The sequence below is a fragment of the Cladophialophora carrionii genome (assembly GCF_000365165.1).
Source record: "Cladophialophora carrionii CBS 160.54 unplaced genomic scaffold supercont1.1, whole genome shotgun sequence".
NCBI classification, from domain to species: Eukaryota; Fungi; Ascomycota; class Eurotiomycetes; order Chaetothyriales; family Herpotrichiellaceae; genus Cladophialophora; species Cladophialophora carrionii.
This window is the reverse complement of record NW_008481816.1, coordinates 252,879-277,253: the sequence shown is the minus strand read 5'-3', so window position 1 is coordinate 277,253 and position 24,375 is coordinate 252,879. Positions and strand designations below refer to the sequence as shown.

The following is a 24,375-nucleotide window of genomic DNA, read 5'->3' as shown; positions in this document are numbered from 1 at the left end:
TCCTCTAAAGGACTCGCTCGACCGAGCTCAAAGTCACATCTTCGGACAACACCGTCGTCCGCGAAACTCGGCCCAGCGATTTCGAGTCTTTCAAGCCCCAACCTTCGTGCTCCTCCAGCCCCTGCAGGATCGAAGAATACACCTCATATCCTAAGACCGGCAAAGTGGGGATTACAGCTCGTCCCGGTAAAAACTGAGAGAATTACCGAACCTGAAGGGAGGAAGATAGTCACCCGTGGCCCTCCGGCCAAAGTCTCGTTCAAAATTGAGAAAGAAGTAGACGAAGAGGTTGAGCGCACTGTCGAAAAGGCGAGCTGGAATGTTCTTGAGGAATATATAAGGCATGAGGCGACCATGAGGGAAATGAGACAGAGCACAGAGGTCTGCAAAGCGACACCCAAGCAATCTATACCCAGACTTAGGCAGCTGGCCGAAGACAAAACAAACGAGGAACTCGTCAACAAGCTGACAGCACACGACGTGCCCATCAACATCTATTTTCATATCTCTTGCAGATCATACAATGGAGGAGCGCCCCTCAAATGCGATTGCCGTGATCCTTGTGAATGACTACCCTCATCTCGCTGCGTTCTCGAATGGCCTGCAAACCCAGTACGGTCACTGGCAGGGAATGGTTCTCCTCCGAAGACAAAACCCCAGACGCTGGTTGTTCCAAAGCGACATTATAGGAGCAGACATGCACTGTTATGTGACAAGCGGCGGGGAGACGTTCGTCAAGGGGTGCAGGCCAGAAGACGCAGAGCAGGCGTATGTGGAGTTTCTTGACTTCATGGCGCGGAAAGCGAGGCGTGACGCCGAGCAGGCGGTCCAGGCAGCCAAGAAGAGACTTGCACTTGCTAAAGCGATGCGCAGGGGGTTGGCAGAGTATACGGCCGAAGGCAAGAAGCGAGAGTTCCCGGAGGTCCATGTCCCCAATGCCGTCGATGTGCATGGATATGGGGATATATTCTTCTGACCGTGTCTCGACGCCGCTGTCGACCAGCACCAGCGATTTTGTTGAAGGAGAGGCACTGGAAAGAGAAGCACTGCAACGATGGCGCACCGTACTATGACACCAACACATTCATTGATGTGATCATGTTGAAGCTGGAATGAATCATGAGAGGTTAACCATAGTTTGTACGGGTTATGTCGGGCGACAATGAAAGATCAAACTTGATGTCGTTCGTAGTACGTGTTCGCAGAGCCGATGTATGCGTCCTGTTGAGACAGAAAAGTTCTTTCCCTATCGAATGTCAAGCGAGTATGATCGCAGGCTCTTCTCATAGTCTATCCAGTCCACTCTAGGTCATCCCTTGTGCTTCTCGACAATGGCTTTATTCTACTGCTGATACCTCTGGGCCTCATCGGCTGCGGCCATACAATCAGCCAATGTCCGCCAAAACTTGTCCAGATCAAGAGTCCTGGGAATCCTGACGCCCTGGCCATCCTCCGATTTTGTGATGACTGTCCTTCCAACCTGTTCTCCTTCCAGAAGAACGTCGACATCCCATCGCTCTCCACCACCATCATCGAACTCGATTTGGAAGTTCGGGTCTGGGTGACCACTCAAGATTGCAGCAACAGCTAGCGGATCATGCAAGGGCGGCCCATCTGTCAATCCGAACACCTCGGCGTAGGTATGGGCGAAGAACATGAGCAGCTCGTTGAACATCCTTCTGAGCCTCGTCGGTCCGTTGATTCCATTTAAAAGCATGTGTTGTACCTTTGGCGTGGCGTATGCTTGGTGCGTTACGTCCAGCGGGATGAGTGTCGTCTTGGACCGGAGCACCGGGTCCTGGAGCAAAGAACGAGCAGACTCGGGATCGGCCCAGATGTTGAACTCTGCAAAAGGAGTACGATTGCCTGAGCGAGCATGAGCGGTGCCACTAGCGTCCAGGTAGGGCTGGCCCATCTTGGAAGGGGTTGGTGAAGTCAGCGCCGGTCCCAAACAAGAAAGACCGGGGTCAAACAGCGCCGGTTTGACCACTTTCAAGCGGTGCAAGATATAGCGCGATCTCAGTCATGGCAGACAGAGTAGGACTCGAGTGCAGGACTTACTGAGACGTGGGTGAAATCGGAGCCGATTGCGCCGCCCATGATGGACAGTCCAGCGATGTGGTCTGCGAGACCGGGGAAGACGGCGAACAACAAAGCGATGTTGGTCAGCGGGCCCGTGGCCACAAGCCATGCTTTGCCTTTAGGCTGGGCAAAGAGAGCTTCTTTTATCTCCAAGATGGCATTGCAATGCGTCAGCGCATACCGACTCGGTTCGGGGAGCAGATCCGTCCCAGCTAGTCCGCTTGCTCCGTGGATATCAGGCGCGCTGTGGACGGTCCGGCAATATGGCTTGGGCGAGCCGGGGAAGACGGGGATTTCAGGTTTTCCGATCGCTTCCAGGACACTCAAAGCATTGACTGTACATTTCGACAGTGGCGCATTGCCGTGCACTGTGCTCACTCCGAGGAGGTTGAGGGAAGGGTGGTATGCGGCGAGGAGGATAGCACAGGCATCCTAGGTAGCCACTGTGAGACTCTGCTGTAGACCGCCTGGAGGAGAGTACGCTGGAGATGGAACGACTCACATCATGACCTGTTGGTGGTCATGAGCATACGCGGCGCGGAGAGACCGGCGCTGATGTAGACCTACCCGGATCACAGTCGAGCCAGACCGGGATCTTCGCGTCGACGCCCATGTTGCAGCGCGGCACGGAAGATTCTTGTCTCAGAGGCGGGCACACTGACACCACCCACTGAGCTCTCACCTTTGTCTCACCTCACCACAGCGGGCCTTTGATATAGACCGAAAGGGGCAAGTGGCCCGAGAGCTTCTCCAACCCTCGAAGTCGCCATCTCTCGCTCCTACTCGTCGCCTGCTCGCGAACGCAGCCTTTCCACGCCCACCAATCACGCATTGACACATCCTCGACACACCCTGCTGTCATCGAAACCGGTGTGAGCAAATCTCTGGTGCCCTACCGCCCCCTGCATTGCCAGCGTGGCCAGCGCAAACGTCGTTTGAACAAGTACAAAGACGTTCGCCATGCTCCCGCGCAGTGTGGTCCTGATATGACCGCCCCAAGTTCCTCGCCCTCAAGACCGCCTTTTCCTGCCATTGCGACCAAGGCCTCGTCGACCGCCCAGTCCTCTCAATTGACCGCCGTCGCAGACAGCAAGCTTACCTCGGGCTCTCGGTCGGCCTCTCAGAGACCTCCCCATGCCAGACTCCGTCAAGATGCGCCCGTTCCAGACCCAACGTCGGAGAGGGCGACGTTGTCCCTGATCAGAAGGACGTTGGTGGCAGATGGGAGTAATGGGGCAGACACAAGGCTGTCGCCGGCGCCGATTGAAGGAATCTTACCTCCGCTTACCAGTTCCAACGACGTAGATGTGCAGCTTTATGCCATCGTCGCCATAGTCATCAAGGACTTTGTGAATTCGTGGTACTCCAAGATCACCCCGGACAGGGCATTCGTGGACGAGGTCATTCAGATCATTGCTCATTGCAGTCGCGCATTGGAACAGAGAATACGCCAGATTGATATCACGGAATTGGTATTGGATGAGCTGCCGGTGCTGGTGGAAAGACATATTCATGGTGAGCAGCAGACTCGTGACGAGGATTGCCGTCTCTTGTGTTGACAGCTTTCCCGCACAGCCTACCGCACAGCGACCACTGCTCAAGCCGCTCTGCAGTATGGGGAAAGTCCCCGACGGATCTATCACGCCTTGAATCCACATCCAGCCCTCGACCCGTCGCTGCCACCGGAACAGCAACAAGTCTACGAGTCGGCCTATAGACAACTACTCATTCAGGGGGCGCTGGCGGTCCTCCTTCCAACCGAAGACCTGGCGAACGCATGTCTCAGAACCTTGGTGAGCGACATCATCTCCGACCTGATCCTGGGACAGGCACTCGCGCAGAAACTCTGTCAACCATGGTTTCTACACGGCACCGCCTCCAAGGTTGTGGAGATCGTGACTTCCCGTCATGCACCCTCCGCCGATGACAAGAATATCCTCCAGCCAGAGGGACGCCAGAGCCGGTTGGAAAAGTTCGGCCTATTATCTTCCAATACGCCTGCTCAGCAGGGTAATTCGCCAGACGGTCACCAATCATTGCTTAGCGTATGGTGCTGGAGACTGCTGCAGTACGCTTTCATCGCATATCAGTCTGCGCGGTTTATTCTCGTCGGTCTGGCCCACGCGCACCATCTGCCCCGGAGGAGCCGCCATCATCAACTGGACGGCTCCACTGCGTCGCCGTCCTCGACCAAGCCACCCCTCTCATCCGCCCGGCACGCATCGGACCCCGGTGCGCGATCCCCACGCGCAGTGATCAATTACAGGTTCTTCTCCTGCATCTCTGCCATGCTCGATTTGACGGTCCGCATGCCGTGGCTGGCAAGCTCATTGGGGTTCTGGCAGCACATTCTGAGCACGGGCCCAGGCAGGTACGGGGCTGCAAATTCCACAGTGGACAAGTAAGTGATCCGTGTCCTTTCTTATCTCGCGTCTGTCCTCCAGCCTCGCCGGTTGCCCGCAATCTTCGGCCATGATCCGTGCTGTCGCACGATGTCCCCGGGACTCGGTAAGACTTGAATCCTACTATCCTTCATGCTGCATGAAAGGTTGGTCATCTGACGAGGTCTGAGCCATCGTGAGCCAATGATCCCGGATATCAGCATGTGTGGGATTCAATGCTGTTGTTCGTCATCCTCGGTGTGAATCAGGAGGGTGTGGGTATCGCCGCAGAAGCCAATCGCAGCCGTTACCTGTCATGACGGTAACGCTACGGTATTGTCAGGACCGCGAATACCGACGCTGATTGGACGGACTTTACCTCGTGCGCCTTGCCCGATTCAACCAATTCGGGTCACTCTGCTCTTGGTCTGGTGGACATGGACATGCCGCATCTTCTCTTTGCTGGTTGGACTTTGCTTGCTCAAGTTGTCCTCCACGGTACGTCAGCGCTATCTCGACAAGATCGAACCATCTCGCCGATCACCAGAAGAGATCATTTGCACCGCCGACCGAAAATGCATCAGGATTTGTGCATTTGGCCAATCCAGACCCAGGATTTATTGGCCTTTTCTCGCTTATAGGAAATGGCTCCAAACGTCGAGCAAGGAGGGCGACATGGATCGGCCCCGCTCACGTTTCCCTTGTCCTCCGTTGCCTTCCCCTCCGGGAACAATTCAGAAAAAGGGCAGAGACCCAACCTCCGGCCAATGGCTTGTCTCACAACGCCCTTCGGTCCTTCGCTGGGCCACTGAATCAGTCACCGGTTCCAACCATAGTTTCCATCAAGCTGGACGAAACCTCACCAAAAGAGCCATTTTCCGGTATCAGTCGCCAATGAAACGCCTCGCCTGGATGGAATTTTCGCAAATATGGCTGTTTCTCCCTACTATTGGCTGCCGGTGGCTTTTACTCTCGGTGGTCTGCTGGGCTGATGACCGCGGCCTCCCACTTTCCTCGGCGGCCATTGTCGGCTGCCTCCGGCACGTGCCGATTGCGGTTGAACGCAGCCATGGTAATCGCCGTCCAGCCATTATTCTTTTTACGTCACAAGAGTGTTACATCCCCCAATGTTGGGTTGATAACCTATCCTTGCACGAAAGACGTTATCAATCAGTCCTGACAACCATGCGATCTCTGGACGGCCAGGAACCCTGTGTTACCCCCGAGCGCGGTGGACAAGGAAAGCTAGTTGGGTCTCCAGCTTCCAGACACCCTGGACTTACCAACTTCGGCTTGGGCATTGTTCTGCACATCCTGCGCCAGCAACTCCACCCCAACCTAATTTTCTCTGCAATTGGCGCTTCGAGGCCCAAAACCACTCGCTGTGCAGCAGTCGAGGGTGGACACCTCGCACCACACCCCGAGTCCTGCATCATTCTGGCTGAAGATTCGATGATCCTTGATCCTAGTTTCAACGCCTGCGAACATGCCGCCTTCTGCTTGCAGAAGAACTAGTAGCAACTTGCGGTTCACGCTTCACTTCAAGCCACTCTTGCCTCTTTTCTTCCGGGCTAGAGCTACGCCTGGTGCATTGGGCGCTTTTCCTGCATTTTCCATGGTTCTCAGCGGCCTAGACCAAACGACTTTCCGGCTTCACTTGTGCAAAGAACCACGCCAACGCCAGTCCCATGAACACATGCTCGTCTGCGTGGTCTCTGCGTGCCGTTTCCGGCACAGGCCTTCCGTCTCCTGAGCATCGGACGCCTTGTCGCGGCCGATGCAGTGCGACCTCTTCAAAATCAAAGCGAAAGGGTCACGTGGGGCAGGCAGGGCTCGAAGGCGTTGGGCTCAAAGGGATGTGCGGTATCAGGAGACGAGGAGGCAAGTTGGGCACACACGAAGGTGGTGGCAACAACCGAGCCTGAAAGGATCGTTTCCAGAGCCTTGCGTCACTGGAGACTGGAAATACTTTGATCGGGCAGCGACGAAGTGTCGGCGACACTGGTTCCCTGGAAGTTGTGACCCAGGCAGCTTTACTACACGGTCTCGCTGCCTCCAGCTTGGCCATTCCGCACTGCTCGTCCCATATGCGAAATATGCTGCGTGGCCGTCTTTGCTAACACACCTCTCACTACAGATTCTTGTATCACACAATCTCGACTCGCCTGTTCTCAGCAGCATTGATCCCACCTCTCTTACTGCAGATTCGTGTCCTCATCTTCCCCAACAACAGCCTTGGTCCGCCTCCTCCGCCACCTCCTTCACCTGAAGAAGCACGCCAGATCCGTTCCAAAGCCGCCTCCGACATCCTCTCTCTCATACCTCAACCGGTAGCCCGAACGTTTTTTGCCGTGCACGGCGATGGTGGGATTGAGAACGAAACCGAGACGATGCGAGAGGAGATCGAGGAGAGGCTTTTGGGATGGATCGACGATGTCGAAATGAACAAGTATCTCGTCTATGCGATCTTGGAGTACGTCGTCCTCAAGCTCGTGCCCGAAATGAAGGACAAGACGCCGAGTGAGCTTCTCGCCGAACGGGGCGTGGATATACTCGATTCCCAGGAAGGCGAAGAAGCCACGGAGAAGGTGAAGGTGAAAGTGAATGGTGCTTGAGCGGGGAAATAGTTGAAGGATACAGGATCAGTCACCTTCCAGGTACGAGAAATGAAAATCAGTTCCTGTGTGTTTTGAAATCTCTTTTGCTCCATGTCTAGCGCTCGTCACTCGGCTACACCGATTTTCTGGACGAGGATTCTGCACGACCTGAGCTGGATGAATCACTAATGTAAAAATCTTCGAAACTGTGTTGTATGCTGTACTGCCTCAAGCATGTTTGCCTCGAGCATCTCTGCCTTCCTTGATGCCCCTTGACGTCTTCTTGTGTGCCTGCTCCTCTACCGTCCTTCCTTCAAGCTCATCCTTTTCGCAGCCAATTTTCCCCTTCAATCTTGATCATCTCGCGGTTGACTTTCCGAGTGGATTCCATTCTTCCTCTCTGTTCACTTTGTTTGGTTGGTTTCGTCTCAGCTCAAAAAGTCAAATGTCTGTAAAGTCAAGTTCTTCGACTCTGGGCCGATGTCCTCCTTCGAGCTCAACTCGACTCGACCCGACTCGACTACATGGCTACGTGACTAATTGGAGTATAGGTAGACAGTATTCAGGAGTATAGACGCCTAACTCCTCGACCGGACTTTCAATTTCTTTTCTTTTTTTCCCTTCCTTTCCTTTCCTTTTCCTTTTCTTTTCTTCTCTTTTCTTCGTCTTACTGATCCTGAAGAGTGAATCTTGGTTCCCTCGCGGCGATTCGAATCGAGATGTGTCTTCTCCCCTAGGCTAGACCACGCGTGTTCGGGGCTTCCGCCTGCGCTACCGTCTCAGTATCGTCCTCAGGAGTGGGAGGTGGTAGAGCGAAGGAAAGAAAGAAAGAAAGAAAGAAAGAATCAAAGCAAGACAAGAAATGTTGTTTCCACGGGGGTTAGTCACACGTGCGAAGCAAGACGGGCCGCACGGCAGGGGACAAGATGAGATGAGATGATGAAGAAGGAAAGGAAAGAGGAGGAAGGATAGGAAAGATATCGCGGTGCGAGAGAAAGACGAGAACGAGAACGAGAACGAGAACGAGAACGAGAACGAGAAGATTTGTTATGCATACACGCACGCACGCACACATACATGCGCGCGTACGTGTCGAGGATGTAAAGTCTCTACAGTACTGTACTCTTTCCTACTCGCACGATCTTCCTCGCATGAAAAATGGGCAGCTGATGTGAAAACTTAGAGCCATGGTTGAAAGGTTACGAGGTTACAATAGCGAACGGCTCGAGGACGCAATGCTCATCTTTCTTCTGGCGCGTCTCTGGGTATAGATTCTGCCTCCTGGCCGGCTGGTGTGATGGCTCATTGACTGTCTGGCGAAATGGGGAGATGGGGAGATGGACAGGCGATCGAGGTGATCGAGGCGAAAGTGAGTGAGTGAGTGAGTGAGCGAAAGCGAGTTAAGACTTTCTCCCTTCCTTTCCCTTCCCCATTTTCTTCTTCTTCCTCTCCTCGTCTCTATCCTGCGTTGCACTGCTTTGCTCGTTCCACTCTATCCCGCTTGACGGCTGATCATCCGCCTCACTTTTCGTGTCGATTTTTTTCAAAAGTGGCGTGCAGAGGTAGCGATCGACGACCGACTGACCGACCGACCATCAGGTCCGTTTTCAGTTTCCGTTCGCACGCCTTTTCGGTATACTACGACGAGTAGACCAAGTCTAGGCCGGTGTTGCGGGCTGGATGATTGATGTTCTTTGGGAACATCCCGTCGTGGCAGGGACGAGTACTATCCCGTGAACCAGGACAGAGAGACGCTGCCGATCCTCGAAACGTGCTCACCATGGTACTTGCAAGTTATGCTGGCTGATGATGTGTTTTCCCACCATGTTCAGGGAGAGTAGGCATTCCCGCTCTACGAGCTTGATCCTTTTCTTTTCCTTTCTTTCTTTCCTTCCAATCCCTTCCTAACCTCTGCTGACCTACTCGACTCCTTACTACTCACCCGCCCGCCCGCCCGCCTCTTCATTCAATTACGTAACTGGAAATCCATCCGCTGTTCGTCCACCACCGATGCTCATCATTGATCTGATATAATCACTCGTCCTCTCGAGGCTGAACAGCTGTTATCCACGCGATACATCCATGTCCGACTGTAGGCAGCCTCAATTCGAACTTACGAGGTAGGTATATGGAGTAGGTTGATCCACGTATGGCGGCCCCAGTTGGGACGCCTGGAGGCTGAGAGTTCAGGTCCGAAAGATGGCGCCCCTTTTCTTCTGAGGCTGAGGCCACCGCGTCGCACCTTTCGCATGGGCTTTACGAGAGAACAATTGCCCCCATTAACATTAAGCAATGACCCTGTGCCGCTGCTCCTGGTCGTCCATCGACCGCTTACTCCGTACACGTCTTGGATTCGCATCATGGTTGCGCGTGCCCTCTTCGTGAAACAACAAATCCCCCCTCCCTTCTCACCGTCAACACGACTTACCTCATCCGCCCGTTTACGCCACCGGAGCGGGAGAGGCGTTTCGCTCAATGGTCGACGTGGCTTCCCTGTCAACCATGCGATGCCACTGTTTTGACAGGTCAGAAGGAAAAGGGGGTGGCCAGCGGATGGGTAAGGAACAAAGACCGTCCTTGTCGGGTGTCTTTTCCGACATGGTCAGTGCCGGCAATGAGGGAATGGTCTGGGCGGACGCGAGAGATTTCAGCCCGAATGCATGCGAGGGATTCCAGCCCGAACTTGGGGAACCTCGATCAATGACCCCGAGATTTGTTCTTCTGAGGAGGAAAGTGATCGGCTTTACTCAAGAGTGTACTCCTCAAGAGTGTACTCCTCAAGAGTGTACTCCTCAAGAGTGTACTGCTCATGAGAGCGATGAATCATGGCACATGCTGCGATACGTTCAAGATGCAAATACCTGCGCTTTGGGTGAAGATGAACTCGTGGTGATAAGTCGATGTTTCAGTATATCACGACGTCGAGCATTGTCTGTGATGTCTCCATCTGTATTGACTGAACGCACTTACATCGGTAAAGGCGGGTAGTTCTCTGTTCGATTTGCCCCCTTCTGTTGTACTGGTCTGGGGTTTCCTAGGGTCCTCTCTTGTCGAGCTCTGACACCGACTCACATCCGCCCTTGAGATGCTCGTTCGTGCCTGAAATGCCGACCTCACCCCGCTCGAATTTGTTGCCGTCGAGGAGGCTAGGTAGCTCGTGACGAAGCTCTTCTCGGTAGCCGTACATTTTTCATCGAGAATATCTGCTTTCTCTCCGTCAGTGAGTCTGGCGTCTTCCCGACTTTCCGCACAAGTGATACACCTTCTGACCCTGGTTTGGTATGGGGAAGAATACCTTTGTGCGATATCCACGACGACCGGAGAGCTGGTGCGCAGCCCATGTTCGGCCGATACAAATTCGGCCTCAAGAATATTCTCCGCCGGTGGTGACTCTATCGTGAGATTTCTCACCGACCTACCTTCTTGCACCAACCTGTAACATCTCATGCTTACGTGTGCCAAATTCAAAATCCCTGCCTGCCGGCCGATGCGAAGCTGGCGGGACCGCCATTGGTAAAGTCTCATACCGACTTGACTTTTTCCGGGTCATTTGCGTCTGCAGTGCCCGCGATTGGCGAAGCTGATTCATATACACACAATGAGCCCTTTTCAATCTATGTTGGTGTGATGGACACAAGCGGAGGAGACTCGGGGTAGAGATGATCAAGTACGGTACTTCGTACAGTAAGTAATTGGTTCGACGACCAGCCTCCCAGCTGTCCCACAGTGGCAACAAGTCAGGACCTCGACGTCAACCTGATCCAAAATTATGTGGACGAGGTGCCGCCCATCCAGTCATGTAGCAGATCGAGCACGACGCCGCGACATTGGTACGTACCAAAACAAAAGCTGAGGTAACGGAGTCGACATATCTTTTTTTTCTCATCAGTGGTTGTCTCGAACGGACTTCTCCTTCGACAAGACACAGACCCACGCGTTCCCTGGCCGGCGTATGGGTGTCCCGTCTCGTCCTGTAATTCCAGGGCTTTCCGAACTTGCATCCGGCGTCGAACCGAAGTTGGACGCTGTTCGGGGACTGTTTCTCGGCTCTGACAGAACAAGAATCCCCGGATAGAGAAACTAGCCTGGGATGGTAGAAGCGTGGTGGACGTGCACCTTACGAACAAGGATTGATTGATGACCCAAATTTCAACGCCGCCCAAAAGCAGACACACCCGTGGTCTGGCCGGGTGTGGCAGCAGGGCGAGAGGAGACGGGGTCATACGGTAGTAGCCCTTCCACCAACGATCGGCGACGCCATTGGCGTTGATGGTCAGTCAGTCAGTCACGGCTACACGGAAGGAGAGTAGCGGTCTTGTGTCCTCTCTCCAGCGTCCTGGCTGCGTTGTACTTCGTGATCGAGCCTCTCGCATCTCGCATCCCGCATCCCGCATCCTTTTCTCCAGGGAAACCTGGTGACAATCTTTCCACTTACGCCGCGCGCCGCATCCGTCGAGCCTCTTGGTCGGCGACTGTTGTGTGTCGTCGGTTCTTGAAACCGGCTTCCACACCCGCGATTTAGTCAAAAAGTATCAAGAGTGGAGGATAAGGTTGACAACGGGGGATTGGTGAAAGCCGCACGCACAGCCTTCTCAACACACTCCCGGCCCCAGGGTGGATGTTGTTCTGTCCTCGTGGTGGTTGGCAGTCACATTCACCGTCACGGTACCTCGTACGAGTACGTGTGTCGCTCGTCGGGATCGACAGGCACTCGCCCGCAGTTCGAGGATCGACCCGTGGACGGCGGCGGCCCCCATCGATCGCCTTGCGAGCCTCACTTCTGTTCCGAGGTTGTCGTCCTCGTCCCGCTCTCGCACCGGTAGTCACTGGGAAGCATTACGCGGGATCGTCAGGATCGGCGAGTGTCTCGCCTCGACGCCCGTCGAAACATATTTTCTGCAAAGTTCTTTTGGACGTGCGTGTTAATCATTGCTATCTCAGAGAGCCTCCCATGTGCTTGCGCTGTGGTTGTGTATTGTTCCCCCCCGAAGTCTGCCTGCTCCCACGCCGTGCTGGCAGCTGCGCCATCCAGCGACAGCACTCTTTGTTGGTACAGCATTCGCCAGACGGCCATGAATTGTCATCAGTGTCAATCTCGCTCTTTACACGTTTGCTGCATTTCAAGGACATGAAAAGCTAGTAGCTCCCAGGGTCAAGGTCCCTAAAAATGAGAGGAAGAAGAGAAGTTGTACACCATCGAGCCCAACCATAGCCCGACCACCTCGCTCGGCTCCTGTACATCCACCCGTCTTCGACGCTTGCAACCCAGATTCTCGCTGCACACTTAAGGAGAAATGGAAGCCAAATGATTCGGACGCGTATTGGTATAGGCGCCAGACATGTCCACAGAAGTGGCCAAGAAAAGAAAGGCAACTGAAAACAAAACCGACTCCCCCCCAACGAGCTCAAGTTGCTCACCAGCACACTCCCTCTCTCTCTCTCTTCCCACATATACAAGCCTTCGTACCAGAAAAAGGAGATTTGCCACGAGGCTGGGGTACTGTCTATGGCGGTGTCGTCGGCAGTCGTAGACTGGTGGTGTGGTTGGAACCAAGAGAAAATTCGTAGAGCCAACTCTGCTCTCTGAGTCCGAAGCTGTTTCTCGTGACTGGAGATGGGAAAAGAACGCAACTCCTGGATCATGCTTTGTCCCTGGGCACACTGGTAATGGCTCCTGATGACGAGGTCGTCACCGTCCTTCATATACGTATTTCGCCGTTCTTCAAATGCTCAATGCTGTTCGTGAGTAAAGGATTGTGGGGAGGCTTGCTGTGGGAAAAGACTCCAAATGACAGTCGCCAAAGTAAATTGCAAACGAGCAACAAATGTGAGGCGAAGAGTCGCCTCTTCAGGTCATAACCCTATGTCGAAATGCCAAGGATAGTCCTCTTCTTGGAGATGCGAGGACTGTCCATGATGTCGATGGGGTGCATACCGCCGGGTAGAATTGGCGCAGCTGGACGGAGCAGCTTCATCTTCTGCATCAGCTTCCCAATGGCTAGGTAGTCATCCGGCTCCGCCACAGTTGGATTCTGCTCCAGTAGCGTTTTGATAGCATGCAATGCTCGGATGTTCTCGTCTTCCGCGGGTGAAGCTGGCACACTGACAGGCGACGCGTCGGCAGACCGAGGCAGAGGGGGCGGCTGCATGGATGAAAAACGTACTTGGTCAGGGTAATGAATGTCCGGGACGCTCTTGTGTCGTTTCATCATCTGTCGAGGGTCAATGGCTGTTGGACGAGGCTCTTCTGGCCCGGTGGTCGCCGCCGTGGTCGTCAAGGAGCGCACAGGCAGTGCTTGACGGCTGTTGCGGGGTGAAGACGGCCGCGATCCAGTGGTGTGACTCGAAGTGTGGGAAAAGGTTTGACTGCGTTGGCGGTTTGTAGCACCGAACGCATCTTCTACACCTTCGAGCAGTTCCATATCCTCCTGGTCTGTGCTCCCTGGACGGGGCGACATGGGTGATAAGGCCGATTCTGCGGTTGCTTCTCCTGCACGATCCTTAAGCTCTCCGTCCATGACCGAGGAATCCTCAAAAGCGCTTTTCCCTTCTCCAAAATCAAAAAAGTCCTGGTTGCTTTCAATCTTGATGTCAGTCTCATCCTCGTGTTCTCTAATTGCCGACATCGGAGGCGATATAAGGCCATTGGAGGACGTGGGTGATCCATCAAGCGGGGTTTGTGTGAGCGAGGTTGTGCTGGAGTCCAACAACGCCGAATCGGCATCGTTCTTCGTCGCGACGAGGCGGTTCTTGCGCTTGAATTTCTCAAGCCAGTCGGTGCTCGAGACTACTGCTTGGTCACTCCTGCTGAAGGAGAATACTTGGGCCTGTTTCCTCAGATCCTCATCGTTGAAAGCCAGCCCTTTCCTTTGCTGGTTCTTGACCCAGTTAGTGAGGGTCTTCTCAAAGTCCGGTAGCTTCGCCTTGGACTTCTTGCCCGGGCTGGCACTCTCCTCCTTCGGTTGCGGATTCATGTACTTGTCCCGCTGGCGAAGGATCTTCGACACCGTGCTACACACTGTCAGCCAGCGACAATGACCCAGAGGTGCGATCAACATACCTCCTCTCCACATTGAACTTAGCTAGACGAGGTTAGAGTCGGACCCGGGAGGAGAAGAGAAACACTTACCTCCAATTTGAGTCTGCTTCATGGTTGGGTTCTGCTCTGCCTCGATACACATCTGACGGCGTTCGTCGTCCGTCAACTTGCGTCGAGACGTGGTCGTTTTGGCGCTCGTTGGCGTCATGTCTGACGCCGTGCTTGCCGACAACGGAGTTTGCAACGGTCCAGCAGGTAAGAGGGGTGTGCTGTAACTCGGCTGGGGTTGGCTCGCGAGCATACTCGGCCATAGACCACTGTGAGGCATGATCAGAGGGGGCGGCATTTGTGCGTGAGAAGCAGCAAATGGTCCAGGCCGTGGCATGGCATACGCCGCCGGTTCCATGGGCATCGGCGCAGGGTGGTGATAATCAAATTGCGGGAATTCGTGCATCGGTGACATGGTCGTCTGAGGGCTCGAGGAGTAGCCACCTGGGACGCTCATCCAGCCGCTCTGGCTGAAGCCGGAGTGGTGTGAGTCCTGGTGCTCCGGAGGCATATTCAACAAGACCTGCATTGGTGATCAGGCCTCGGGGTGATACTGTGTTGATCCAGACACCGATCTGGTTTGTTGATGCATGCCAGTGACCTGTGTCAAGCGTCCGTCACAATGCTAGTACCCGGCGGCTCGAGAAGGCTGCTTTACACAACCCCACAGCCTCGAGACTTTCAAAGAAAGAAGGTCTAGGCAGGAAGGATTGTACGAGACCGGATGGACATGAGCAGTGTCCACCTGGAGTCAAGCTCGGAAGGGACTGAACAGCATATGATAAAGAAACAACCTCTCGAGAACGGGATTGTGGAGAGGTGCAGGTGATGCGGATCCACGGTCGATACTCTGCAAGCCCAGACACTCTGCAGGCGAGCCGACGAATTGAGGAGGCAATATCGGACTGGGGGCCTTTAGACCGGAGCAGGGACAGGCTCGAGAAGATACTCGGACCAGGGCTTGCTTGGAGGCGCGAGGGGGTAAGTTTGGGCCGCAGGTGGTTGAAGCAGGGCCGTTGTATGGCGGTTTCTGATATCACTCTTGTCTCGTTTGGAACGCGATGCTGCAAAGAGCGTGAAGGTCCTCCCGCCTGCCTGTTCTCGAGAGGCCCGGCAGCAGGTTATGGCTAGAGGGGCCACTGAGAGAAAGTGTAGATATGCTTCGAAGGGGTCGTTCCGCAGGGGAGAGCTTCCGACTGCCTACTGCAGCTGCACGCCTGCAGCTAAAACGTCAGGGCGGCAGTCGAGCCTATAAAGCAGAAGGCCTAGCGGTAGTCCGCGAAAGGAACGGGCCTACAGTCCTCTTGCCGATTAGTACGAATTGGCATGGAGGGGAGGGGAAGCTTGGGCAGGTTAGGGCAGAACAGGGCATCGGCTGTCCAGGGATGTACGCACCGTTTTGCTAATCCTTCGTCGCCTGGACCCGCCTGCTCAAATCCCTGCACGCCACCAAACTTGCCCCCGTGCTGTGTAATGTTGACAGCCGTCGGGAGAAATTGGCCGTTTAGTCGTGATCGTCATCCGAAAAGGATAGATCGACGGCGTCGGAGGTGCTGGGCTGCACGACGAGGGCAGAGGCCGAGAACGTGGTCGGCACAGGAGTTCAATGCCTCCTCGACGGAATGCTCGATTGAGGGTTGAGAATGGCAGGAGTCAGAAAGACAGACAGCGAAATGGACGGGAGAGTCGTTTGTACAAATGTAGGCTCGCTCTTCAGAGACTAGGACCATGTTGGATTCGTCCCATGTCGTGCGTCTCTCCATACAAGAAGGACGCGAGCTTTGCAATGCCCCACGCTGCTCGCAACGCAGTCGGGGCGTCGAATTACAAGCACACCCAAAGGGACGATGCAAGATACTGCTCAATGAGTCGCCGCAGCCAGAGCAATAAAGGCTATGGCGCCGTGGGCGCTCCGCCTAGCTTCGTCCCTATCCTTGAGCGGTCCGCTGCCTACCGAGCAGGGACGCGGGGCGATCCCAGAGCCACAGTGATTATCTGGCCCAGAGGATCTCCCATCTGCTCAATCGCATGGTTCGAAGTGTCCAGACGACGAGTACATCTCGAGGAAGTGGCTCCGGCCGTCGTGGCGTCAGCCGGTTAAGGTTGGCGGCCACGGAGTTCTCTGGTCAACCCTGGCCATTTGGTATCGTACAGTACGGGCATCGAACATGACGATACGACGCCAGCCCGCGGACGTATTTTTGTACTTGTGTATGATCTGATTTAGCCGTGGGGGCAGCCAGACTCTGGAGATTTACCGGCCGAATCGAGTCCAAAGATGCTTCAGACGGGGCGTGGGTCGCAGGCGATGTGGGTAGATGAAGATTGGTTGGTGAGTGGGTGGTGAGGGACAGGTGAGTGGTAGGTGAGCTGTAGGCGAGTCAAGGGAGAAAGGCCAGCCAGGGCAGCAACATCCCCCATTCTGTGCAGCGACAACTGGCCCGCTGTGCCCTCCACCCTCTCCACCACTCCGCGCTGCTCCAAAGCCAAAGCCCGTTCGGGCAGAAAGGTAGAATTTCGCCCGATACGGGCGGCGCCAGAAACAATATGCAGCAATAAGCCAGGGGACCAACAGGCACCGCGAAACACCCCTGGGCGTCATGGTTGGCTGGAAGGGAAGGCCTCGGCGGCAAGAAAAGGCTGAGAGGACAAATGAAAAGATTGACGTCGCCTGGTGGAAATGGGCTGCTACAACACGCCCAAAGCGGCAGGCCTCGAAGCTTTCCCGCGAGACAGGACGAAATGAGCATGAGCGCCGATCACTATACTACATACTGGCGTGGCAAGCGTATTAAGAGGCCGCACTGGTATTTATCGCGGGATGAAATGATGTCGTCCCGTGTATGAACGTGTTGGATGTCAACGAGTGCTCGTGCAACCTGTAGTGATCATGACTGTCCACCAGCTCTTGGACAAACATGGCCACAAGTAGTCCATCGCTGCTCCATACGCGGCATTCGACGTCTCGATGACCTGTGTGTACCTCGCACTGTCTGTCGTCTGCCGACGCTCGCTAGGCGAGCAGCAACTTTGAACTCGGCTTTGACTGCTACAATTTTCCTTTGACACCTTCAGGTGCGCACGGTCAGAGGACTTTATTTCTACTCGGAGCAGCGAAACGGTAATGTTGCTACTTCCTCTTTCTTTCTAGAGCCAAAAACATAAGGTTTCCAGACGCGCTCGCGCTGTACCTGATCTCGCGAACCTGAAAACGTGATAGACTCGGCGATGCTCCGTACGCCGTGGTGGCGTCCCGAAGGAGGAGGTGGGAGAGGCATGGGAAGCCATGGTGCACAAGGAAATCTGCGGGAGACCCTGCGACCTGCGCTTCGCCTGAGGCACCCCGACAATATAACGAGCGTCCTCACATCGTCATGCGGACAGGTCTGCTTTGCTCCAGAGATTCGGGAGAGCCACGCAAACGTGAATCCTATGGGGAGTTGTTGAGACGTCTACTGGCGCTCTGTGTGGGACCAGCGTGTGCGACTTAAGGCAAGAGTGACGCAGCGTTTGACTGACACAGGAGAAACCCTGCAGTTTGGCGCATGCTGCCATGGCATGAAGAGAGCCATTTGAAGGCGTGGTCTGCAAGCCCTGGGCAACTGGAACTCATTCTGCACTTGAGTTTGACTTTGCCCAGCGTGATGCGCCCGGAAAGCGCCAGCCGGAGCCACCAACTTGCTCTCGGCGTATGGATGGCCGTGCTGACCCTCCATCACCAAGATGTGTTCCATCCCCAGTTACCCTACACAGTACAGGGTCTTTTATGCGTATGGGACAACACCGCTTTACAGCCCAGAGTTGCGGCGCATTGTCTTTGCAGCTCGTGCTCAAAGCTGCCTGCAAGCCCTACTTTGACAGCGGAGAATTGAGCGTTGCGCTCCTGCCAGGGCAGACCACTAACTCCAAGCCACGGCGCACAGTACAACCCCTGCTGACAGCTCCGTCCTGATCCACTCCACCCTTGTTGGGACATTGGAGCCGCCGTAAGGTGTCAGAGCCCAATAGATTTTCTCCCCCCCTCGATGCTATTCGCCCGTCGAAGACCTTTTCGTACCTTACTGCACGCCAGCGTCTTCTTCCAACTGACATGGGAGTGCCGAGCTGTTACCGCTGCGCCGGACGAAATTGCTTGACTGCAGGATGTGGAATAATGAGTCGGAATCCACCGCTACTCGAATTCGAATCTTCGAGTACATAGCGTGGTGCATCCCACAGAGGGCAATCCGAGCATGCAGTGCTTCATCCGGCCTGCATCTGGCCTTTTAAAGGTACGCTTGTAAGCCAAGCGAGATGGAGTGAAATCGTTGCATCAGCACGGTCGTTTTCACACAGTTGATTTGGCCATACCATTGTGTTCCTTAGTGCTGACCGGTCAATAGGGGTGACAGTGTTCGAGATCCGACGTCGCGGGGATGACGGGAGGTTCAGCATCCAGGCTTGTTGGTCGGGGAAGTGGTCCGCGGCCGACGGTGTGAAACCTTGCAGCGGCCTTGATTCTTAAATGCAGCGTCTTCGAATACTGATAGGCCTCCGGAATTATCAAGCCGAAACAGAAGACTCGACTGACAACGATCACTTTTTGATGATGGTGACTGAGCAAGCGAAGGTGAGAAAGATGCGGATCCAAATGGGAGGAGCGAGTGGTAGAACTTACTAATGTCTTCATCTGCCAGCTCGTGTGCAAGGCCGACTCGTTGTGGTTGGTGCTTGACAGAGCGTCCATAGACAATCGCGTGCTTGAACTGCTCGACGATTGTCTTATGAATAGCATTGCACTACGAGAATGTCAGTAAGCGAAATTTCACAAGATGGTTGTCTCAGCTTACAAAGTCCTCAACCGTCGAAGCGTTCTTTCTCAGGACGACGGGAGCAGTATAGTCGGGCTGCTTGCCTTTCGGTTTCGTGTAGACCCTTTTGAGTTGCAATTTGTCCCACATTTGTTCCAGCAGCTCGTCGATGTTCCAGCCATGCTCAGAGCTGATGGGAACGGCATTCGGAATCCGATAGAGCAAATCCAGTTCCTCTATCGTTATGGAGTCGATTTTGTTGAGCGCATAGATTACCGGAATGTAACTCCTGCTCTTCGCCTCCAGGACGTCAATTAAGTCGTCGATGGTAGCATCACACCGGATCGCAATGTCAGCCGAGGAAATACGGTACTCGTTCATGACGGCTTTGATCTCATCATGGTCAATGTGGCTGAGAGGGACAGTGCTTGTGATGTTCAGGCCGCCTTTATCCTTCTTCTTGAACACGATGTTGGGAGGCTCCTTGTTGATTCGAATTCCGAACCCCTCCAACTCGGACTCGATGACCCTCTTGTCTGTGAGTGGTTTGTTGACGTCGAGGACGATGAAGATCAGATGGCAGGTTTTGGCGACTGCAATTACCTGACGACCACGACCCTTGCCATCTTTGGCTCCCTGGATGATACCGGGCAAGTCGAGCATTTGAATAGCCGCCCCGTTGTACAAGACCTGTCCAGGGACGGTGGTAAGGGTTGTGAATTCGTAAGCTGCAGCTTCCGAGTGCTGGCCCGTCAACCGGCTCATCAGGGTCGACTTTCCGACAGAGGGGAAACCAATGAAGCCAACCGAAGCCACGCCAGTCCTGGCAACGTCGAAACCGCTGCCACCTCCACCACCCGAGGATGACGGCGTCAAGAGTTCTCGCTTCAATTTCGCCAGCTTGGCCTTCAGTTGGCCCAGATGGAAAGAGGTGGCCTTGTTTTTCTGAGTCCGAGCCATCTCGGACTCAATCTCCTTAATCTTGTCCACCGTGGTCGCCATCGTGAAGGTCTAAGCAGTGGCCCGATGGGGACAATTACCGGTCTCGGAGAGGTTCGAAATGAGGAAGGAGATGGATGGTGATGAGTCGGAGCGAGCGTCAAAAAGGAGACACGGGATCTCTGAGACCTGGAGGCGGGAGAGGAGGCGCAGATTGAAGCCACGGTCAAAAGAGTCAATAGTCGTATGCTGTGTGACAGTTCTTTGCGCTCGAGAAAATGCAGGTTGCGTCATTGGTTGGCTCGGTAGGAGAGAAACACCCGGCAGGTTTGCCGAGATTCCTCGCAGCAGAAGGAAAGGTGAAGCGGCAAGTCGTAGCGAGCCCCGGCTAGAGGTGCCGGCGTGGTTTCCTCGATGCTCATTGATCAATGATGGCGCCATCATTGATCAATGAAAGGACTTGCTGCTTGTACCATTGAATGTGTGAGCCATGAGTGAAATTCCAATGTCGTGTTCAAAGCCTTGTTCCTTTTTCATATATGCTCGGATATCATTTCCTCAACAGCCTTGCTAGACGTCGTCGTCGCCTCATCCCATAAAACATCGGTTTCTCTCTCTCTCGTTGTAGCTTTGTGTCGCCGCTCGAAAACTGCTCAGCCCAGCGTCTCCACCAGTCTCGATCGCCCAATGGCTCACATTCTGAACGCCGACAAGCCCGAACCATCCGTGCCCTTGCCGACCTCATTGGTCTTTTGACAGAGAGGCATCCTTTGGCACGAGGTGATAGGTTATTCCTTCCTCTGCGCAACGGCGGTCTCCCGGAAGTGTTTCTCGAGCACATTTCCGTGAGTCGGAACAACGGAAACGTCGCTTTCATGCTGTCTTCTCCGCAGGGTGTCATGAGACCGCGCCCTTCATTCCAATGGCCTTGAGAGGCTGACACAAAGGTCTACTGCATTCTCTCACAGTTATCAAGTGCTTGCATGCGATCGGCCTCCGATGATTGTGCAACTCTTATCTGACGCCTGTTCCCAGATCGCACACCGCTTCAATTGCTTGTCTCTTCGCTCACTCCTCTGCCTTCCCTCACAACATCTGTCCTTTTCCTTACGCTTTCTCCCTCTCACAAGTTGCTATCCACCATATTTGTTCGAACAGACCACTGCATATTCGCTATGCTTTCATACCAACTGCTGCCGAGCTCGACTGGCTCTCATACGGCCCACCTCCAGATCTATCCAACCCAGCATCACGCTAGCCTCAGTCTCATCAACCCCGACGACAACTTCCACCGTCTCGTTCAAGCGCTCTCAGACGTGCTTGGGCCTTCCTCGGGCATAAACTCTGAGGACGTGGACGAGAATGACCTGATTCGGCTCATGCAACAGTATATATCCCAAGAGAACCAGTGGCGTCACTACGCCTTTGCAGACCCAAGCCGGAACTACACACGCAATCTTGTGGACGAAGGGAACGGCAAGTCCAACTTGCTGATCATTGTGTGGAATCCCGGCCGATGTAGTCCGATCCACGACCACGCAGAGGCTCATTGTGTGATGAAGATCTTGAAAGGGAATCTCAAGGAAACACTGTACGCCCTACCCCAATGTGCGACTGAACTGGGCGCCTCAAACGCCTCGAGCGGCGCTTCGACGCCACCACAAGTTGTCAAAGAGACCTTATATTCGGAGAATGAGGTCACGTACATATCGGATAAGATTGGTCTTCACAAGATCTCCAACCCGTCGAACAATGACGTGGCAGTATCCCTCCACCTCTACACCCCCCCCCATGCGGCCAATTTCGGCTTCAATCTCTTCGACGAGAAGACGGGAAAGCCTACCCATATTAAGCAAGCCGGCTTCTTCTCAGAGCGGGGAAAGCCCATCGAAAAGTGCCAGTTCGGGACTTTTTGAGCTTGGTCCTCGGCGATTTCCTCAGGAAGGCTGGCCATCATATGGAAAAGCCCCCTGCGCAAAGGAACGGTCCAAAAGCGACCCTGCAAAGATTGCCACAGAGGTCTCAAGCCGTTCTGGATATGGCATGATGGAAAAGAGGTCTTTACCCCCAGGCGTTGAACCCTGTGGGAGGATGAAGATTGTCACGAACAGGAATTCGTGGGTATAGCGAGTCTATTGTTCTTAGGCGTCGATCAGGCGTCCGTGCAAGTCCAAGTCGCCTCGATTTGCAATATTTGACACAAACTGCAGACTCCGTCTTTGAAACGGTGTGTAGGCCAGCACTTTGCACTGGCACGGTGGCTGGACATGTTCTTCCAGGCCTGATGAGATGTGTGCTTCGATCATCTGGGCCCGTAACACCTTGCACGATTACGAACAACACATTGGTGTTACCATGCTGGCTTATCTTCCCGTACCACATCCGGCGATATTCTGGCCCCCATGCTGCCAAATCGAACCCACATGAGGATTTCTCCGGGCTGACCTATCACGACGGGAAGGTTTCGGGGCGTGAAGGTGCTGGAGTCGGATCTCACGTCAGGCTGCCGCTTAGCTCATCTGCCTTCTCATTTCCTTAATCAGCCTTCGACGTCGATGCTCCCCATTTCCAGCGAACGCCTCCCAACGCGTGTGGCGACCGGTTTGCGTTTTTGCCAGTTCCAAGCGCAGAGGAGCTTGCGTGTCGTTCTCTGGTCCAACGGGTTGGGCCCGACATGGAGATCTACGGCTCGATTACTGAATGCGTGCTCTCGATGATCGGTCGCCTGCTCACAAGGTGGGTGGTCCAGATGTGGTTGGGCCTGACAATTATCATCCTTTAGTCTGTGTGGCAGATGTCAACGGGAGTATTTCTCACCTGGCTGTCCCTCCAAGGATATTAATGAGATACCTTCGCACCTGCATCCCGACTTTTCTCCCTTCAGCCCTTTCAATGTCACTTTATCCCCCGAGATCAGAATCAGCGGTAATCAATAAAAGTCGCCACAGCGGCCCGATGCACAGTCATATATTGGTTTGAACCCCTTCAGTGCATCCCATCTATGCAAGCCTGCTTCGTGCAAGAGTCAATCCTCCGGAACTCGACCATCACGCGACTCCCCCGACGGACTTCATTCGCGTCCATTTCAGAGGCCAGCACTGCTTCAACCAAAAGTTCGCGGAACAAAAGCGGGAACAGGATGACATTTATGTCCTCGTTCCCATCGCACCTTCCACCTCAGCATCAAGCAGCACCCTACACCCGGGAGACAGTTCCTCAATCTCCCTCAGACACGGCATCCACGCCCGCAGGCTCTTACTTCCGCAACAACCGCCGACAAACCCAAGCATCGACAACGACGCAGTCATCGATCTTCAGCAAGTCGTCGCGTTTCTCCCGCATCACGAGCAGGTCATCATCCACCTCGTCCAGCTCGACAGACGACCCGGTCATCAACGAGGAACGACGGGCCCGTCGCTGGGGACGTAAAGCGGTCGAAAGTCTAGGCCGAGCCTTCGGTGCCTACCCCCAGGGACGAAGCATCGGTCTTGTATGGTACACCGGCTTCTGAAGATGGTCACGCAAGCTGTCGAGACGGGCGCCAGCCTGCCACCTCGAGACACCACAAAGCTATGGAGCAAGATGGCCTACTTCGTCGGTCTGGGCTGTTGTATGAACGCACGACACCCCCAGCTTGCGTCCACTCCAAGGTCTCGGTCCCCGCTCGAGGAGATCAAGACCGGCAACATAAACTGGAGTGCCTCGACGCTTGGGATCGAGACGGACCTCACTCTGACACTCCGCGCTGAAGCCATCCGCTCAGACCCAAGCATGCCGGACGTTCGAGATATTCCTCTCTCGTCCATGGAATTTTTCAACGCGCCGTTGCCGTCGCCGTCGCCGGCACTTCCACCTCCCGTCGCAAGCCCACAGTCACGGCCTCGGCGGGAGAAGAGGCGAGGCATCGACAGCCCTGTCGTCACCGTCACAGACCATGATATCGTTACAGGCACGACGCCGTCGACCGGCGAATGCCAGCACGAGAGGCAAGAACGCCACCACCACCACCACCACCACCGACAACGACGACAGTCACCACAAAGGGACCGCGACAGAGAGACCGTCGTGGCTGTTCGGGCCTGGAGCCAGATCGATCCCCTCTACGGCATGTATCAGCGCGAGCGCGAACAGCAGGTCCAGCGCGACAGACAGACACAGACACAGAGCAGAAATCGGTTCGCCGACATTCGCGGCTTTGAATTTCTGAGCTACGGCGGCTGGATCGTGATCTGAATTGGTACTATAGGAGTATGGCCCTTTCAATAGTTCGCTCTCATTGAACAAAAACGACAAGGGAGTCAGTTGTAGGAGTACCTAGGTAGCTCATACGGGATATAGGCTACTGTAGTACCGGACATGGGATCATGATGCAGTCCGAGATATGGAGTCCACAGCGCGGACACATCGACACCGGACTGGCGGGACGGCCGATATCTTCTCCTTTGTTATGAATATGAAATACATTGTTGTATTTTTTGGCTGGGGGGCCCGGGGGGGGG

The 24,375-nt window shown here is 54.6% G+C and overlaps 7 protein-coding genes across 7 annotated transcripts; 4 read left to right on the top strand and 3 right to left on the bottom strand.

Moving 5' to 3' along the window:
- Positions 1-523: 523 nt before the first annotated feature.
- Positions 524-976, top strand: G647_00097 (uncharacterized protein; the record flags this gene model as incomplete). The annotated part of the gene is made up of 1 exon (XM_008723500.1): positions 524-976. The coding sequence occupies one exon, from the start codon at positions 524-526 to the stop codon at positions 974-976; it is 453 nt and encodes a 150-aa protein (XP_008721722.1).
- A 366-nt stretch (positions 977-1,342) lies between these two features.
- Positions 1,343-2,695, bottom strand: G647_00096 (uncharacterized protein; the record flags this gene model as incomplete). Its single annotated transcript, XM_008723499.1, has 4 exons — positions 1,343-1,915; positions 2,062-2,514; positions 2,585-2,592; positions 2,650-2,695. 4 exons carry the CDS (start codon positions 2,693-2,695, stop codon positions 1,343-1,345), a joined length of 1,080 nt encoding a protein of 359 aa, XP_008721721.1.
- A 373-nt stretch (positions 2,696-3,068) lies between these two features.
- On the top strand, positions 3,069-7,078 carry G647_00095 (uncharacterized protein; the record flags this gene model as incomplete). The annotated part of the gene is made up of 3 exons (XM_008723498.1): positions 3,069-3,597; positions 3,658-4,483; positions 6,601-7,078. The coding sequence occupies 3 exons, from the start codon at positions 3,069-3,071 to the stop codon at positions 7,076-7,078; spliced, it is 1,833 nt and encodes a 610-aa protein (XP_008721720.1).
- A 5,843-nt stretch (positions 7,079-12,921) lies between these two features.
- Positions 12,922-14,658, bottom strand: G647_00094 (uncharacterized protein; the record flags this gene model as incomplete). Its single annotated transcript, XM_008723497.1, has 3 exons — positions 12,922-14,071; positions 14,121-14,142; positions 14,190-14,658. 3 exons carry the CDS (start codon positions 14,656-14,658, stop codon positions 12,922-12,924), a joined length of 1,641 nt encoding a protein of 546 aa, XP_008721719.1.
- Positions 14,659-18,722: 4,064 nt separating this feature from the next.
- Positions 18,723-19,939, bottom strand: G647_00093 (ribosome-interacting GTPase 1; the record flags this gene model as incomplete). Its single annotated transcript, XM_008723496.1, has 3 exons — positions 18,723-18,742; positions 18,805-18,925; positions 18,977-19,939. The coding sequence occupies 3 exons, from the start codon at positions 19,937-19,939 to the stop codon at positions 18,723-18,725; spliced, it is 1,104 nt and encodes a 367-aa protein (XP_008721718.1).
- Positions 19,940-21,051: 1,112 nt separating this feature from the next.
- G647_00092 (uncharacterized protein) lies at positions 21,052-21,792 on the top strand (the record flags this gene model as incomplete). Its single annotated transcript, XM_008723495.1, has 1 exon — positions 21,052-21,792. One exon carries the CDS (start codon positions 21,052-21,054, stop codon positions 21,790-21,792), a length of 741 nt encoding a protein of 246 aa, XP_008721717.1.
- Positions 21,793-23,458: 1,666 nt separating this feature from the next.
- On the top strand, positions 23,459-24,109 carry G647_00091 (uncharacterized protein; the record flags this gene model as incomplete). The annotated part of the gene is made up of 1 exon (XM_008723494.1): positions 23,459-24,109. The coding sequence occupies one exon, from the start codon at positions 23,459-23,461 to the stop codon at positions 24,107-24,109; it is 651 nt and encodes a 216-aa protein (XP_008721716.1).
- Between the last annotated feature and the right edge of the window lie 266 nt (positions 24,110-24,375).